We start from the raw sequence: 18088 nt of genomic DNA, 5'->3' as shown, positions 1-18088 counted from the left end.
GTACATTGCGTGCGAGCGTAACGCAGGGATTCATATTGGATTTGTATTATAGATATTCGGATTTTGGTTTTTAAATATAGGCCTCTCTATGCCATCACAAAATTGCGAGTACGCTGGCCTGTTAATATGAAAGGCTGTAGGGATTTTGGGAACATACGTTTTATATGAATAAGGACGTGTTTCGCTCGTTTCATTACAATCCAACACGTAGTTTTAAAATGACAACGAAACTCGGTTTTATGGCAAGGTGGAATTCGGCCGAGCTTGCTGCGAACTCTTAAGGCATAGCAGTTTTTAGGGTTCCGTACCCAAAGGGTAAAACGGGACCCTATTACTAAGACTCTGCTGTCCGTCCGTCCGTCCGTCTGTCACCAGGCTGTATCTCACGAACCGTGACCTAGACAGTTGAAATTTTCACAGATGATGTATTTTTGTTGCCGCTATAACAACAAATACTAAAAACAGAATAAAATAAATATTTAAGTGGGGCTCCCATACAACAAACGTACGTCGGGCGGGGTCAGTTTTTTTTGCCTTTTTTTGCATTATGGTACGGAACCCTTCGTGCGCGAGTCCGACTCGCACTTGCCCGGTTTTTCCATTCCAACTAAAATGCTAAACATCACCATATCTATTGTATATGTTGATGTTCCGTTGAAATAAACTCGTAAATTGTTTACAGTTTTTAGGTTAATAATTGGTAGCAAAGTCCCGAAAATGACGCCAGCGTAAACATTTGCAGTGAGTGTAACAAGCGTGACGGTGACTGTTCGATCATTATCATTATCACATTTATTTGGCTCATAAGGCTACGCACACAATAGTGTGTGTGTGTAGCCTTATGAGTAGGTACCTTGGACGGCGAGACGTACTAATGCATCAATCCTAACCCAGCTCCGAGTGAAAACTTGTCTATCCACCAAATGCCAACAGCGCATACTGTCATATTTCGGACACACAGTGCGCGGAGGCGACGAAAGTTAGGAAAAACTGAGGCCAAATTCGACATGTACAACTGTCAGATTTCGCATCCACGTCAAATCAACAGTTGATTTTATTGCATACTGAGTGTTGATTCCATCAACGGTGGATAATATCATTTGGTACAACCAAAACTCAACTCTAAACTAAGGGTGGTTCGGTTTGGTTTGCTTGTCACCCTAACTGTGGATTGTTAATGTCAAATTTTGACATTGTACGTATTCGAGAACTTATGATTTTTCCCACATCAACGGGAGATCAACACGATACGTCAAACGTCGCTTGTCGAATAGGGGTCCTGATTGTGATTGGACACACCGAACGAAGGCAGGAGATCACGCGGTCGTTCACCAATAAGATGGACCGATCAAGTTAAAGACTCGTCATCCTCTGCTTTCTACACGGTCGTCAGAGACGCGTTGGACAGAAACCGGTGGAGACAGATCATCCGCACCAGATGCAACCCTGATACTGACCACGATCCTCAGACATGAGGAACCGACCAAAGAGAGAGCCTTATGAGGAAATGTGATAATAGGAACTTACCTACTATAATTAGGTACATAGATGAAGATAAGATATACTCTAAGTACGTATAAACTTAATAAAGACTTAAACTGTAAGCAACAGTGAAGTTAATAGAATAATTAAAATAATTGCAAGAGATCAAATACGTAGGTATGTTGTCGATTATTTATCGAATGCGTAGGTGGTACTAATCAATTTATTATTTCCATGATTGTGATACAATAATAGCATAAATAACATAAAACATGTTGTATACCTCACCTTATTCACTGTAAATACACAAATTATGTATTTAAATAAAGTGACCAACGGCTAGCTGACCAGCAAACTGATGCTAGGTAGCCGTTAGTAGCGTCATTTAAGTAGCGGGGACAAGAGCCTTGGTGTTTGAAAAGCTTTAGTTCCAAAGATATTATTATCACCGATTAGTAATCCTAAATTCGAGCGCCGCTGATTAGGCCGCGACCGGGTATATAATACTGCAGCCGCGCCTGCATCGGCGTGCTCGCAACCATCTTATCTTATTGTTTTCGGGGGATTGCGGATACACTTCGACCCATAGGGATCTTTTGTGCAACTTATCTTATTGCTCGCAACCATGATCTCAATCCTCGTCCTCAGTCTAATCAGCCTGGTCGGAGCAGCCAGCGAGAGCTGCTATTGGAACCGGCCATGCCCCAACCTCCTGCACTCCACCAAAACTGCTTACGAAACTATCCGCGGGGACATAAGGGACTATCCTGACCCTGAATGTGAGTATAATACGACCACTTTATTTATTATACCTGCAAATAAGTCAGTGGGTTCCTATGTCCAAATCCTCCAATCCTACTACTATTTAGCTTTAATTTTGCTGCCATGTCTGGAAAAGACATGGACAGAACTTTGAATGTACAATATAAAATTTGAATGTATACCCATCCTTCGTCATTGTCAAACCTACTTACCTCATGATTTTCTACGTGATATCATTGATTGTGCTTTGCAGCATGTGAGGCTGTCAGCATTTGGTCGCTGCACCGGCACGGCAACCGCAATCCCGGCTCGTCCTCCATCGACATGAAGCGGCTCATCGACGCCGTCCAGGGGCAGATCATCCGGGCCCACGAGGACGGCCGCAGCCATCTCTGTGCTCAGGTATAAAGTGCTCCTTGTAGCTTTCTGATATCCTTCTTCTTAAGAAAACTTTTTCGCAAGTTCCTGAGACCTATTCAGAGAGATGACGACACCAGGAGGATCCGGAAAAATGCCGATATCGAGGAGTTAGAGGTGGAGGAAAACGAAAGCAGACTTTGCTGGTTCGGTCACGTACTCAGAATGTGAGAGGATTGGGCGGCCTAGTGGGCGTTCTCGGGACGACCGATTGGTGGCCGTCCGGTGGGTCTGCCCAGGTATCGCTTGGAAGACAGTGTAACGGCGGATCTACCCCAGCTTCGCGTCAGTAACTGGCAGGAAGTTGCGCAGGATCGCTCTCGTTTCAGAGGCCAAGATTCTCTTTGGATTGCTGAGCCAAAACAGATAGTTCTGAAAATAGTTCAGCTAAAGATAACAATTATGCTTCCATTGATATAACTATATGTATATCTACAATCGGTTTTAAACCAAAAGCTATGCAATGTTGTTTATTGTGTCAGGACATTGAAGCTTTCCGCAAATGGACTTTCAACGATACGATCCTGGATTCGCAAGCGTACCTGACTGGTACCGGCTACAACGAGCTGTTCGACATCGCCAAGCGGCTGCGCCAGCGCTACCCGCACCTGGTGCAGGGCGCTCCCGAGGACTACTACCTCCGGCCGACCGACTCGCAGCGCACCATCGCCAGCGTCATGGGCTTCGTGCATGGATTAACCGACGAAACAAACCTTAACATCACCTTCGACGGGCCTTTTGAGAGAGACGACGTGATCAGGGTGAGTTATTGCCATAAACATCATTAAATAGTTCAATAATTTACCAAACGAGCGCGAAGCGTCTCCGTATCAGCTTGTACAAAAATGTTCTAGTATGTATGTCTGACTGTCTGGCTATTTTTTGCATTTCGCATGTCTCAACCGATTCTCATGAATTGTGATGGTGAGCAGGTTATAAGAATAATAAGATTCTGTTTTTGGATATTTTCGAATGGCGCATTTTGGCCAGCGAGGTCTACAGCTCACACTAAGTTACTCGCCCAGCGGTGAGCTATAAATATCGCCGTGTCTCTTTTATTTACACGGGAGTGCTTATCTTTTGTTCGTGTTTATAGCCGATACCTAGCTCATAGCTTACTAGCTCGCGGTGGGACCAGTGCCTAATAATATATGCAGGCGCACATATATTAGTCAGCACTATAAATATAAAATGTAGGTACGTATTTATGTGAAAACACGTTATTTGTTAATTCGTTAATAAATAAATTATTCGTTTTAGCCTTACGAAAACTGCCAGAGATATCAGCATGATGTGAGAGGAGGTGCTTTACTTGAAGAGCAATTGAAAGAATATGCTAAATCTGCGGAATACGTAGCCGTAAGTATTAAGTATACATGTCTGCCCTGTTTATCAAAAGCTTGTGACTTGCAATACAAATGGAAGTCCCCTTCTAACAAAAAGCGGTCAAAAACTCAACAAGTGGAAGTTCCTTTTTGACAGCTTGTGTTAGAAAGGGACTTCCACTTGTATTACTTACAAGTTACAAGCTTTTGATAAACAGAGCACTGGTCTTACAATAGTTGTGCAGTCTCCTTGTTTTGTCGCCAAACTTTTCTTTAGGATAGAACTGCGACCATACACAGAACCGATTTGCTATCAGAATAGCAGGCTAGGTTAATAGGTTACGTAATTCATTCAATACACATTCATTCATCATTCAAACCACAAAATTCCATAGCTTCAGAAAGCAGTTCAAGAGCGGCTGGGCATCACGTACCAGCTGAGCGCCTCGGACGTGTACACGCTGTACGAGATCTGCCGCAGCCACCGCACGTGGACGCCGACCCTGCAGGACGCCTGGTGCGCCGCCTTCTCCGACCAGGATCTCGTGGTGCTGGAGTACCGCGACGATGTCCACTCCTACTACAGGACCGGCTACGGCTCATGGGTGAGTGACTAAGTTCAAGAGCGGCTGGGCATCACGTACCAGCTGAGCGCCTCGGACGTGTACACGCTGTACGAGATCTGCCGCTGCCACCGCACGTGGACGCCGACCCTGCAGGACGCCTGGTGCGCCGCCTTCTCCGACCAGGACCTCGTGGTGCTGGAGTACCGCGACGACGTCCACTCCTACTACAGGAACGGCTACGGCTCATGGGTGAGTGACTAAGTTCAAGAGCGGCTGGGCATCACGTACCAGCTGAGCGCCTCGGACGTGTACACGCTGTACGAGATCTGCCCGCTGCCACCGCACGTGGACGCCGACCCTGCAGGACGCCTGGTGCGCCGCCTTCTCCGACCAGGACCTCGTGGTGCTGGAGTACCGCGACGACGTCCACTCCTACTACAGGAACGGCTACGGCTCATGGGTGAGTGACTAAGTTCAAGAGCGGCTGGGCATCACGTACCAGCTGAGCGCCTCGGACGTGTACACGCTGTACGAGATCTGCCGCTGCCACCGCACGTGGACGCCGACCCTGCAGGACGCCTGGTGCGTCGCCTTCTCCGACCAGGACCTCGTGGTGCTGGAGTACCGCGACGACGTCCACTCCTACTACAGGAACGGCTACGGATTATGGGTGAGTGAGTAAACATCAAGTACCAAGTGAGCTCCAATGATTTGTTGTAAATCAAGATTATGTTATAGGCGTTCCAAAATGTAAGCTTATCTTGTGACAAATTGTACAAGTTGCCTTTAGTCGCACCTGGGCAGGCGAGAAAATAAAGGTGCACGTGCTAACGAGCTCCCGCTCACCGAAAGATACAAGCTCATGTTTAACAACCAGTAAGTATGACAGAGATGAATGGAAAAATTAATCAAATATAACAGATTTATTCGTAGGCATAGGAATAAAGGGAAGTAGTTTGTGTGCTCCTTAAGTATGAATGTAACCTATCTATTGCTGAACTCACTATTATATTGCTATTTCCTACTCCGTTAGCGGTTAGCAGAAAAAATATTGTGCAATTAACTAATTGCAGAAGATTAGACAAAATGACAAATGATAGAAAGTTGACAAGCTATTATAAACCTCCGAATATTAGCAGCCACTGATTAAAATAGCCAGTGGTAATAATAATATGCTATTTTTTTACATGATATTTTGTCAGGTGAACCAGCGAATGGCCGGCCCCCTGTTCAAGGACCTGCGCGAGCGCATGCAGGCGGCGGCGCGCGGCGAGGGCCACAAGCTCGTGTCGTACTTCTCTCACAGCGCCATGACGGAGATGGCGTTCGTGGCGTTTGGCCTGTTCCGTGACGCCACCGCCGCCATCGGCGCCAGGAGAGACCCTGCCCGCAAGTGGCGCACCAGCTTCATTGCTGCCTTCTCCACTAACATGATGGTGGTTCTAAATAGGTAACTAGCGTTGCCGCGTTATTTTTTTCTTCAAAAATAAGAATAGGTGAAAGCTGAAATTTAGCATAGACCTTACTAATGAACGTGGCACATCATCACAAAAAAAAATCAGGCCGAAAAGCTATTAAGCCACAAAATGGTCCCTTATCCTGCCACGGCCTATTACAAACATTCAAGAGCGGATATCTCGAAGACTAAACAAGATATATTCTCAAAAAACTTGATGAGTAAAACTTGTAGCAAATTTAATAAGCTTTAATTTTGTAGAAAACATCATGTCACTGCATAGTTTCAGAGATATAAAAAACCGAAAAATGGGACCTTCAAACCCCTCCCTCTCCCCCAGCACCAGGGCTAAGGGCGGGGACTTTTGATAGTTTTATCTCCTAACTAGTCCAAACAAAGTTACGGAGTCAAAAATTGTGTTCCTAGCATTTCCCTCTATACCTAACTTCTTATTTAGCCTTGGACTAATCTCATTTTAGTACGAATACTTGGATTGGACCGAACTTCCACTTATTCAAGTATGTCGAGAATACTGATGACTATATGTTTATCAGTAGGTAGGTACCCTTCTTAAATTATTTAATTTTTAGATGCATGGAATCCGAGACTCAAACTCACCGAGTCCAGTTCTTCATCAACGAAAAGGCGACGGAACTGTGTCCGCTGGCGGGGTGCTCCTGGCAGCAGTTCGAGGAGCTTTTGCAGGACTTCGACGACGACCTGGAGTTCTGCAGCCCCGACTACCCGGAGCCCGAGACGACGGCGGCGCCCGGCACCGCCGCACGGAGCCTCGCCGCGGCCGGCCTGCTCGCCCTGCAAGCTGCATTTGTGATCTGTTTTATCTTATCTACCTAATGTTTTGTGATTATTCTTTCTTTGTCGTCACACTCTTGTAAGAGTGGTCGTGGTCGTCATATCAGGGGCCGGTGGCAAGCTTCACAATCCGTCGCCATTCCTCCCCTACTGTACCCTTCTTGTACGAATGTATGTATGAAGTGGTTCATTGAATGCACTTTTGACTAGGTCTGACCAACGCATTGGTGACCTACCGCGCCTTGTGATTATTATGTATGATACCATTATACTTAAGAAAAACAAATAAACTGTGTGAAACTTATAGCGTCAGCGAAGGTCGCCGTTTTATCTTGGGCAAAACGCCGTTGCATCCTCGCACAGTTTTGGTGGAAAAACAGCCTAAAACGTGCCTTATTGACTTGAAGTAAAGGTTGAATTTGATACTAATGAATCTATGGGTACCTAAGACATTTATGTTTGTAGTAGAGATGCACCGGATATCCGGTTACTATCCGGTATCCGGCCTTTAATTTTACTATCCGGCCGGATACCGGATAGTGACCTACTATCCGGCCGGATACCGAATAGTAACATTGCTTGATTTCGGAGTAAACAAATTGGATTTGGAGGGGGAGGCCTATGTTCAGCAGTGGACGTCTTATGGCTGAGATGATGATGATGATGATGAAATTGGATTTAAGAATCAGACACGGTCATAATCGTACTTGTTTATTATTTTAAAACAATTCTATCATTCCACTGACTTGAACGCGGACTCATTTCGACCTAGAAATGAGTCCGCGCGAACGTTTACTAGGGAACAGGTCAAACCATCAGAATGCGCACCTGAAAATCCGAAATGTAGATATAGTTCCGCTGGCCGAATATTCGGCGGTCTAATATCCGTTGCATCTCTAGTTTGTAGGTACGGAACACTAAGGCGCGACTACTTGACCGGTTTATTAGAACTTATGGGAGGCAGGACGCCAAAAGAAAGTCACATTAAAAAAGTAGATATTTATTGTAAACCGACGTAACATTCAACTACTTACATTACACTTATTTACCTCAATGTAAACAAGTCACGTTCGAAAAAAAAATGGCGACATCCCAAAGGCATGTATTCTTTTTGCCTTTTTTACCGTTCTGTGCGGTTAAAGGCCGAGCCACACCGGCTTGCGTGTGCGTGACGTGCGCGTGTGCGTGCGCTAAAATGTTGGAGCCGCACATACGCACACGTCACGCAAGCGGTGTGCCGTCTCTAATAAGGATCTGAATACTACAATGCCGCACGTGCACGTCACGCACACGCAGCCGGTGTGCACAGGCCTTAAAACTAAGGCCCCCCCCACATATGGCGTCTTTCGAGCGTCGGCGTCTACAATTCTATGGCCGACGTCGACGCAACGTCGACGCAGCGTCGACGCAACTGCGCAGCGACGTCATTTTCCATAGCGCTGGACCGACGCCGACAGACGCCGACGCTCGAAAGACGCCAGATGTGGGGGGGGCCTAAACTGTATGTATTTTTTAAAATAATACCAACATTGTCATAGCACAAGAGCACCGTGTAGTGATCCAAAAGACTTGAGCCCTGTTAGTTCTTTTTTTTGGGCTCGCCTCATCTCTTGAGGCCTAAAAGCCTTTTCTACTTAATTACTAAAATAAGTTTTTAGCCTTTTAGGCGTCAAGAGATAAGGCGAGCCCTAAAAAAAGAGCTAACAGGGCTAAAGTCTTTTGTTTGGATAAGTATCTCGCCCGCAAGATAGACTATTCGTCTTTTTCTTACTGTATTAATCAGAGGAGGTCGGGTAGTATACCTAGCGGGCGATATACTGTCGCGGTGCTCCAGTGCTAAGCCTACATGTACATGAAATACTTTGGACGAGTAGCAAAATACTTATGTAGAATTCTTAACAATATATAACATTTAAATAGATATTTCTTATAAAATTTAAACGCCTGGTATATTGTATAAATATATTTCTCTTTTTCTCTATACACCGAAAGATTTTAAGGGTGTATTCCATATCATATATTATTTATTTAAAGACCCCCTTTTTCATGAAACTTTACGGGTCTGGTTCCATTTTTATCGCCTGTCACTATGCCCGTCACTTTCGCACTTACATACTTGTTAGAACGAGACAGGCATGGTGACAAGCGATAAAAACATCTGATTTTCTAAAAATATTATAAATGCGTTCTCTTAGGTTATTTAATTACCAATTAATTAATTAAAATTTTGATATTATACCAAAATACAGTCCATATTGCGGTCAAAATTAAAACAATGTACTTATTGCTAATAACTAATATCATCCAAATAAAATATGTACAGAAATACCTATATATGTACAGTCAACTGTAAAAATATGGGTGTAGCCAACTTATTCAAAAATATGTCCCATAGTTCTTATTTCGCTGACATAAGAGCTATGGGACATATTTTTGAGATGATGGATGCACAACCCATATTTTTAGAGTTGACTGTACATATTTCGAGTTATTATAATATCTTAATTTTATTATAAGTGGATGCTACATCTTAAAATACAGTTCTGCTCCAGTTAAATGACATGAGAAAATAGTGTCTTATACTTTCTAAAAAACCCGGAATAATTTCAAAATAACAATACACCAAACTAATTTAATTATTGGTTCATATAAAAAAACATCTAAAAATACAGACACATTTTGTATTTAAATTGGCTATTTTATGAAACAAGTGTGCCATAAACAAAATTAGGTACTAATTTTTAATTAGGCTTTTTTTCATTATTACAAGAACACGAATTAGAAAAAAAAAGTTGTCATTGATACAAAAATTATGGGCCAGTTTTTGTGACGGCTCATAATAATGTATTTGAAAAGGCGTCACAGAACTGACAAAAAATTGAGCCACATTTGTATTTTAATCTAGATTCTGAGGAATAACCAGCAATTTTTTTTTCTAACCAAAAATTTCTATATTTTTGAAGTAAAGAATGGTGAGTACATTTTTTTGTGAAAACGCCCTAATAAAAAGTTAGGTACAGAATTATTTCACTAGAGCAGAAATAATGATATAGATACAGGGTGGAATTAATGACTTGACAGGTCATACTGAACAACTTTTACAATGAAACCAATGCCGATATCGCGAAAAAAGAAATTGGCTGTCTTATAGAAATCAGCGGCATCAGCCGGAATGTATGAAACACAGTGGCGTAGCTAGGGGGGGGGGGGGCGGCGGGGGTGACACCCGACCGTGAACATCAGTAGTGCCACCTATAAAAATTCGTAAAATCATGTAAAATGTAAGCGATGGAGTAAATCCTGAGCTATTTAACATAAATTATAATTACTCTTTTAAATATATTTTACAATTTTGATTGAATTTTGGGGTGACACCCACAATTTCCGCACCGGGTGCCACCCATGCTAGCTACGCCACTGATGAAACAGCTAAATTTTTATTCGCGATTCGGCATTGGTCCCATAATAAAAGTTGTTCAGACCTATAAAATCACTAAGCAGAGCGAGTCTGGTGGTTAAAATCAAGGCTCGGAACCGGTTTTTTTTTCAAAACCCCGAATTAGCCCAATATTTTTTAATTATTTTATGCTCTTTACGTAGGACTGAATCATGTATTTAGGTAACAACTTCGTATTATTAGGTTGTCCTATTTAAAATAAGGGGTCATCCATTAATTACATCACACGTTTAGGGGGAGGGAGGGGGTCAAGAAAATGTGACATATTGTGACATGGGGGAGGGGGGAGACAAACTTTGTGACATCACTTTAACTTCATCAGTAACCGAAAATTTATTTAAATTATTTTATTCGCTATTCATTTAAATGACAAGTTTTTAAAACAATAATCATTTTTATTCGTTTAATTTTCTTTCCTAAGCAGTTTTGGGTTATAAAAATTTATATGGTCAAAAATATTTTGATAAAATATTAATAATACTTAGGTACTTACTTAATTCGATTTGGCGATTTCGTAGAAAAAATGTGACGTCACTCTAGGGGGGAGGGGTTTGCCAAATGTGATCAAGTGTGACAAGGAGGGATCAAAAAACCTAGAAATTCGTGTGACGTAATTAATGGATGACCCCTAATTAATAAATCAAAGAACGTAATAATACCGGTATTTTTTGTATGAAGAAAAAACCGGTTCCGAGCCTTGGTTACAATTTCATCCTGTAGGTTTTATTCGTATTAAAAAAATCATTCAATCAAATCATTGTCATCAAGTCATCATATTCATGTTTGCTGCATAGCAGCCATCATAGCTGTCATCATTTGCGGCTTGTTCGCTTTCCTACAGATAAAAAATATATTAAAACGTATTGCAACTGAGTTATTTTATTGCGATAATATATATTTCTCTCTTAAATATTGCACACTGGTTCGTCAAAATTAAGTACTTAGTAAACGTTGGTACTTTTTATAGAATATAACGTCAGGTGACAACCAAAACTCACTAATTTTCACCACTCGTTCATAATAGCCATAGTGAACCGTATTGTTATCTGAATAAGATTGATTTTTGTTTAATTATTTTTTTTAGTAATTAGTGAGTTTTGGTTGACACTGACGATAAATAATATAATGAACATAGTTGAAGCTCTCAGTACATTTTTGACTTCGGGCTCGACTTCTTTGAGGTTGCCCTTAAAAAACTCAATAAAGTACTCAACTCGAGAATTAAACGATTCGGAAGGTTTTTAGCGAAGGTAGTCTCATCTCGTAAAGAGTTGGGCTTGTCAAATTAGAGCGGTTTCGCACTACGTCCGATCCGAACCCGTGAAAATATGGTCCGTAGTAGCCGTAGAACTATTTCTATGGTAAGTTACGCACCGCAAACGTTGAATGACGGAAAGAAATCGGATGATCTAGTGCGTAACCATAGAAATAGTTATACGGCTACTACGGACCGTATTTTCACGGGTTCGGATCGGACGTAGTGCAAAACCGCTCTTAGTCAAAAAAAACTCGCGTTCCTACCAACACTAAATATACTCTCTAACATTTTAATATCTAGTAAGTAAATGCTTTACGAAATTAACTAAGGTATTTTATCATTTCAATTTAAAATCTTACAATTTTGTCATTACAAATTGTGATATTTTGTGACATTTTCATTATCAATTAGATCATTTATTGTAATAATCAGTCTTTAATACATTCATACATAGGTACTATCAGTTCATTCGTCGTATGTTCAGACCATTTGTTTTCTTATTATGACTAAGACCAATCCCTCTGGCGTATAAAATATAATTATATTGCCGGTGGTCAGGGCCGCAGAGTGAGGAACCGACGTATTATACGCACCGTGTCCCTTCTGAAACAGAATAAATAATAGTACTAGGCACAGAAGGTTCACTCTCTAACAAAACGCGTCTATTAAGACCGGTATAACCGCAAGGCGGCGCAAGCGCGAGCAGGCGTCCGGTCTGTAGCGGTGCGCGCAACCACTGCCGCTAGACACTAAAATTGGTGTGGGCCGCCTGCACTTGTAGCGAGACGACGAAATCGCGGAGTGAGCCTTGCCTGCTTCTGCATCTGACCCTTGATCCAACCACCCAGCGAAAGTCACTCTAGGTGTTGGTCGAGACTCTTCGCTATGAGACCGTTCGAATACTTACTTACTTACAAATTATCATTTTTTTTTAAATGATTATAAACGTTTTCGTGTCCTCTCTTTGTTAACATATTTTACCAAATTATTGTGGTGATACAAGAAAACTTTTCGCTCTTCTATCTCGCTACACATGGGAGTGTGTATCTATTCGTGCGCAGTGGTTGTCAACGAGTCTTACACATAAATAAAATATACATACACATACAAAACTAAAGCAGTTCATGACTAGAGTCGGACCAAGAAAAGTCTGCAGCGAATTTAATAGCCCACGCAATGCAAATGTTACTTAAACGTCATAATTTCATAGAAGTTTGACATTTAAAATAACAATTGCACTGTGTGGGCTATCAAATCCGCTGCAGACTTTTCTTGGTCTGACTCTAACTATTTAACATGAAACATATATTACTACTCAATAAATCTAAAATTTTACCTCACCGACAAAAATATTAACTTCCAATAAACCTCATATCTAATACAAAAATATATCTGACTGAATTTGCTTAACATTTAGGCTTAACTACATTATAAACTTTTTAAAAGCTCTTTTTAAGCAATCGCGCGACACACTACGTTACTAAAAAAGAGACGCTTAGCACGAGGAATTTTGTGACGGCTACGAGCGGGACAGCAATATAATCAAGCGCGTGCGATAGAGATAGAAACGAGTCAATGGACGAAATCCCTTATGCTAAGCGTCTCTTGTTATTGTATTTAATTAATATAGAAGCCTTTTTAAAACTAGATTAAATTGCACCTCAAAGTTAATCATGAATCTAAAAACAATGGACGTATCAATCAACAAAATATCTCTAACAGAAAAAACCGGTTTATGCAGTTACTAGGTGTACCATATTAGCAAACCGAGTTTTGCAGTTACTTGAAGTGCACCATATTGGAATAACCGGTTTTAGCAGTTACTACAAGTGTACCATATTGGTAGGTAAAACCGGTTTTAGCAGTTACTACAAGTGTACCATATTGGTAGGTAAAACCGGTTTTAGTAGTTACTACAAGTGTACCATATTGGTAGGTAATACCGGTTTTAGTAGTTACTACAAGTGTACCATATTTAAAAAAAAACACCGGTTTATGCAGTAATTACCATGAATGTTAAATTTAAAAATGTTGAAAAGGTAAATTTAGCTCATTCTTCTCAACTCAATGTTGTCGTTTAAATAAAAAAATAAACTTTCCAGTTATTAAATGGACTCCTATTATTTTTCCCTAAAATCAAAAATATATATTACTTGCAACACCTACATAAAAATGAATAGATTTCCATCATTTTCTTCATTAGCACGAACATCGGGCATACGGTGCAACATCATTCCAGGCTCGGGGCCAGAAATAGAGGGTTTGGAGTAGCAGTCAATGTGGCGGACTGGAAGGACCGCTTTATGCTAACGTGGGGGTAGCGCTCACGCCACTCTAGTACCTGGAACGTGGGAAAATAAGAATACATTATGAATGCCGGGAAAATGGGATTTGCCGCCGATGGGATATGGATGCTGTTAAGCAATAACGTGTCAACCCACATTAATTTTTCAATAAGATGTCAACTCTAAAAATTGACACTTAAAGTTGACATTCTATTGCAAAATAGATGTGGGATGACTCATTTTTGCTAAACACCATCCATATGCCATATGGCCATTGGCCGGTAATGCCTCCGACCAAAGTAGTGTTTTTCTCAAAAAATGTGATAAAATTCCACCATTACAGTCAATGTCCAAAAAATTCAAGGTAAAATGGTCAATTACCATATAAATATATGTTATTCGGCTTCATTTAAAGGAATGATAAGAATGATCATATTATTTATACAAATAAAATAAATAAAAAAATAATAAATAAAATTCGATTATTTTATTAATTAAAGGAAATATTTATACTATTCAGAGCCCACTGTGTCCCACTGCTGGGCAAAGGCCTCCCCCCTCTTTCTCCACTCGTCTCTATTTAGTGCAATATCTCCTCCTCTCAAGAAGGAGTCCAAGTTATCCCGCCATCGCCGACGAGGCCTGCCGGCTCCCCGGTTAGACTCGTGGGGCTCCCACTCTGTGGTTAACTTGGCCCACAAGTCGTCCGGCATTCGGCAGACATGACCAGCCCAGTCCCATTTTAACTTAGCCGCTTTCCGAGCTACGTCCATTATCCGAGTTTTAGAGCGCAGCGTGGTGTTTCGGACTCGATCCCTTAATTTAACACCTAATATGCTGCGCTCCATAGCTCTCTGGCAAACCCCGAATTTGGACTTCTGATCTGAAATATTTATACAAATAAAAATAAAATAGTTTACCTGAGATTCTTGTATTTGATCGCAGAAACTGACATCCAACAGCTTCAGCTCGTGGCATTCTGCTAAGATCCTGTGAATAAATATATTCCAATCAGAACACAATTTAAAATACTTAAAAAACAGAATAATACCGATGCATTACTAATATTAGGTGTGGTGGTGCGATTGCCCTAATACCCTATGTCAGCGGTTCTCAAACTTTTTTTGTGACGGAACCCTTTTGACAAGCGAAATATTTGACGGAGCCACAAATTAATTTTCGTTCATCACTGTGGACCAGATATACCTATAGAAGAGCTGGTTTTTTTCTTACAAGTATTTTCGCGGAACCCCAACAGAACAGAGGCTTTGCGTAACCCTAGGGTTCCGCGGAACACACTTTGAGAATGGCTGCCCTATGTACTCTCGGCAGCAGATTCCTAATCTATGTCACATCATGCCTAAAGGACAATCAGAGTCTTCGAGGTCGCTAAGCCAGGTAACCAACTTAGGCGTGACCGAGTCCAAGTTTCAGCTGGTCCAGAATACGAGTGGAGGGGACAGCGTTGGAAGATATGATAAGTGGTCTGCTCTTCATGACCGCACTCGCAGAGTGGAGAATCTTTCCAACCCCATTTGTATGTTAGAGAATCACAGCTGCCATGCCTAGTTATCATCAGTCTATTTTGGCGGGTCCAAAGTATGTGAGGGAGGCTAAACCCTTGTGCTAAGATACTACGCGTCATATATATCAGGCGTAACAGCCCTAACTCCCAGCAAGTCCAGCTGTGTAAGCTTGGGGACTCTCGGCAGCAGTTTCCTAAGTCCCTGACACACGAAATACTACAACTCCGTAGAATACTTGTACTAAGATACTTACGCGTCACATATATCAGGCGTAACAGCCCGAACTCCCAGCAAGTCCAGCTGCGTCAGCTTGGGGACTCTCGGCAGCAGATTCCTAAGCCCCTGTCACACGAAATACTACAACTCCGTAGAATACTTGTACTAAGATACTTACGCGTCACATATATTAGGTGTAACAGCCCGAACTCCCAGCAAGTCCAGCTGCGTCAGCTTGGGGACTCTCGGCAGCAGATTCCTAAGTCCCTGACACACGAAATACTACAACTCCGTAGAATACTTGTACTGAGATACTTACGCGTCACATATATCAGGCGTAATAGCCCGAACTCCCAGCAAGTCCAGCTGCGTCAGCTTGGGGACTCTCGGCAGCAGATTCCTAAGCCCCTGTCACACGAAATACTACAACTCCGTAGAATACTTGTACTAAGATACTTACGCGTCACATATATTAGGTGTAACAGCCCGAACTCCCAGCAAGTCCAGCTGCGTCAGCTTGGGGACTCTCGGCAGCAGATTCCTAAGCCCCTGTCACACGAAATACTACAACTCCGTAGAATACTTGTACTAAGATACTTACGCGCCACATATATCAGGAGTAACAGCCCTAACTCCCAGCAAGTCCAGCTGCGTCAGCTTGGGGACTCTCGGCAGCAGATTCCTAAGCCCCTGTCACACGAAATACTACAACTCCGTAGAATACTTGTACTAAGATACTTACGCGTCACATGTATCAGGTGTAACAGCTCTAACTCCCAGCAAGTCCAGCTGCGTCAGCTTGGGGACTCTCGGCAGCAGATTCCTAAGCCCCTGTCACACGAAATACTACAACTCCGTAGAATACTTGTACTAAGATACTTACGCGTCACATATATCAGGTGTAACAGCCCTAACTCCCAGCAAGTCCAGCTGCGTCAGCTTGGGGACTCTCGGCAGCAGATTCCTAAGCCCCTGTCACACGAAATACTACAACTCCGTAGAATACTTGTACTAAGATACTTACGCGTCACATATATCAGGTGTAACAGCCTTAACTCCCAGCAAGTCCAGCTGCGTCAGCTTGGGGACTCTCGGCAGCAGATTCCTAAGCCCCTGTCACACGAAATACTACAACTCCGTAGAATACTTGTACTAAGATACTTACGCGTCACATATATCAGGTGTAACAGCCCTAACTCCCAGCAAGTCCAGCTGCGTCAGCTTGGGGACTCTCGGCAGCAGATTCCTAAGCACACACTATACTACAACTCCGTAGAATACTTGTACTAAGATACTTACGCGCCACATGTATCAGGTGTAACAGCCCTAACTCCCAGCAAGTCCAGCTGCGTCAGTTTGGGGACTCTCGGCAGCAGATTCCTAAGCCCCTGTCACACGAAATACTACAACTCCGTAGAATACTTGTACTAAGATACTTACGCGTCACATGTATCAGGTGTAACAGCTCTAACTCCCAGCAAGTCCAGCTGCGTCAGCTTGGGGACTCTCGGCAGCAGATTCCTAAGCCCCTGTCACACGAAATACTACAACTCCGTAGAATACTTGTACTAAGATACTTACGCGTCACATATATCAGGTGTAACAGCCCTAACTCCCAGCAAGTCCAGCTGCGTCAGCTTGGGGACTCTCGGCAGCAGATTCCTAGGCCCCTGTCACACAAAATACTACAACTCCGTAGAATACTTGTACTAAGATACTTACGCGTCACATATATTAGGTGTAACAGCCCTAACTCCCAGCAAGTCCAGCTGCGTCAGCTTGGGGACTCTCGGCAGCAGATTCCTAAGCCCCTGTCACACGAAATACTACAACTCCGTAGAATACTTGTACTAAGATACTTACGCGCCACATATATCAGGAGTAACAGCCCTAACTCCCAGCAAGTCCAGCTGCGTCAGCTTGGGGACTCTCGGCAGCAGATTCCTAAGGTCTCTGTCACACACTCCGCGTAAGGCGCCTAGGAATAGCTTACGCAGCTCGCCGCCGTTCAGCCAGGCTAGCCATTCGCCGGAACCGCCGGCTTGGAGACTGGAACAAACAAAAAAAAACTGAAATACCGTGCCAGTGACCACACATACATGCATTACGAAGCTTTTACAAGCACGAGGTCACCACACATGCAATTTTACTTGTAAAATTTTACGATTCGAACAGCACAACTGAGTTGTTGTCTTCAACTCACAGAGCCTAGTGGCACAGACACTAGTGTGTTTTATTTTAATTTTATTAGGTTACTTTAGTGTCCCACAGCTGGGCAAAGAACCAGAGACCTCTCGTTTCCTCCTCACGACCCTGTCTGTACTCCCACCGATTCGGGTAGAATGTGTTCAAGTTTTTTTTATATGTCGGTGACAAACAAGCATACGGCCCGCCGTATCGTAAGCAGTCACCTTAGCCTATGGAGATGGACGCCTGCAACTCCAACAAGCGCGTTGTTGCCGACCCTAATACTTCGCACCCTCATTGAGCTCTGGCATCCTTTCTCACCCGCCAACGCAATCTCT

The 18088-nt window shown here is 42.7% G+C and overlaps 2 protein-coding genes across 2 annotated transcripts in view; one reads left to right on the top strand and one right to left on the bottom strand.

Moving 5' to 3' along the window:
* The first annotated feature begins 2102 nt into the window (after positions 1–2102).
* Positions 2103–6863, top strand: LOC134669856 (multiple inositol polyphosphate phosphatase 1-like). Its single transcript, XM_063527474.1, has 7 exons — positions 2103–2261; positions 2498–2646; positions 3144–3422; positions 3922–4020; positions 4382–4591; positions 5755–6002; positions 6599–6863. Exons 1-7 carry the CDS (start codon positions 2108–2110, stop codon positions 6861–6863), a joined length of 1404 nt encoding a protein of 467 aa, XP_063383544.1. The 5' UTR covers positions 2103–2107.
* A 3038-nt stretch (positions 6864–9901) lies between these two features.
* LOC134670420 (F-box/LRR-repeat protein 4) overlaps positions 9902–18088 on the bottom strand; it is a 40318-nt gene continuing 32131 nt past the window's right edge. Inside the window, exons 11-14 of the mRNA XM_063528268.1 lie at positions 17427–17612; positions 14742–14811; positions 13703–13877; positions 9902–11113 (exon numbers count right to left, since the gene is read on the bottom strand). Coding sequence (XP_063384338.1) covers positions 13767–13877; positions 14742–14811; positions 17427–17612 — 367 coding nt within the window. The 3' untranslated portion in view covers positions 9902–11113; positions 13703–13766. The remainder of the gene's footprint in view (positions 11114–13702; positions 13878–14741; positions 14812–17426; positions 17613–18088) is intronic.

The sequence above is a fragment of the Cydia fagiglandana genome, chromosome 13, assembly GCF_963556715.1.
Source record: "Cydia fagiglandana chromosome 13, ilCydFagi1.1, whole genome shotgun sequence".
NCBI lineage: Eukaryota > Metazoa > Arthropoda > Insecta > Lepidoptera > Tortricidae > Cydia > Cydia fagiglandana.
The sequence above is the reverse complement of the archived record's forward strand: the minus strand, read 5'-3'. Positions and strand labels throughout refer to the sequence as shown.

Coding starts and splice junctions, on each gene's coding strand:
- LOC134669856 (XM_063527474.1), top strand. CDS start 2,108: ATGATCTCAATCCTCGTCCTCAGTCTAATCAGCCTGGTCGGAGCAGCC. Junction 4,592..5,754: donor GGACCGGCTACGGCTCATGG/GTGAGTGACTAA, acceptor ATATTTTGTCAG/GTGAACCAGCGAATGGCCGG. Junction 6,003..6,598: donor ATGATGGTGGTTCTAAATAG/GTAACTAGCGTT, acceptor TTTAATTTTTAG/ATGCATGGAATCCGAGACTC.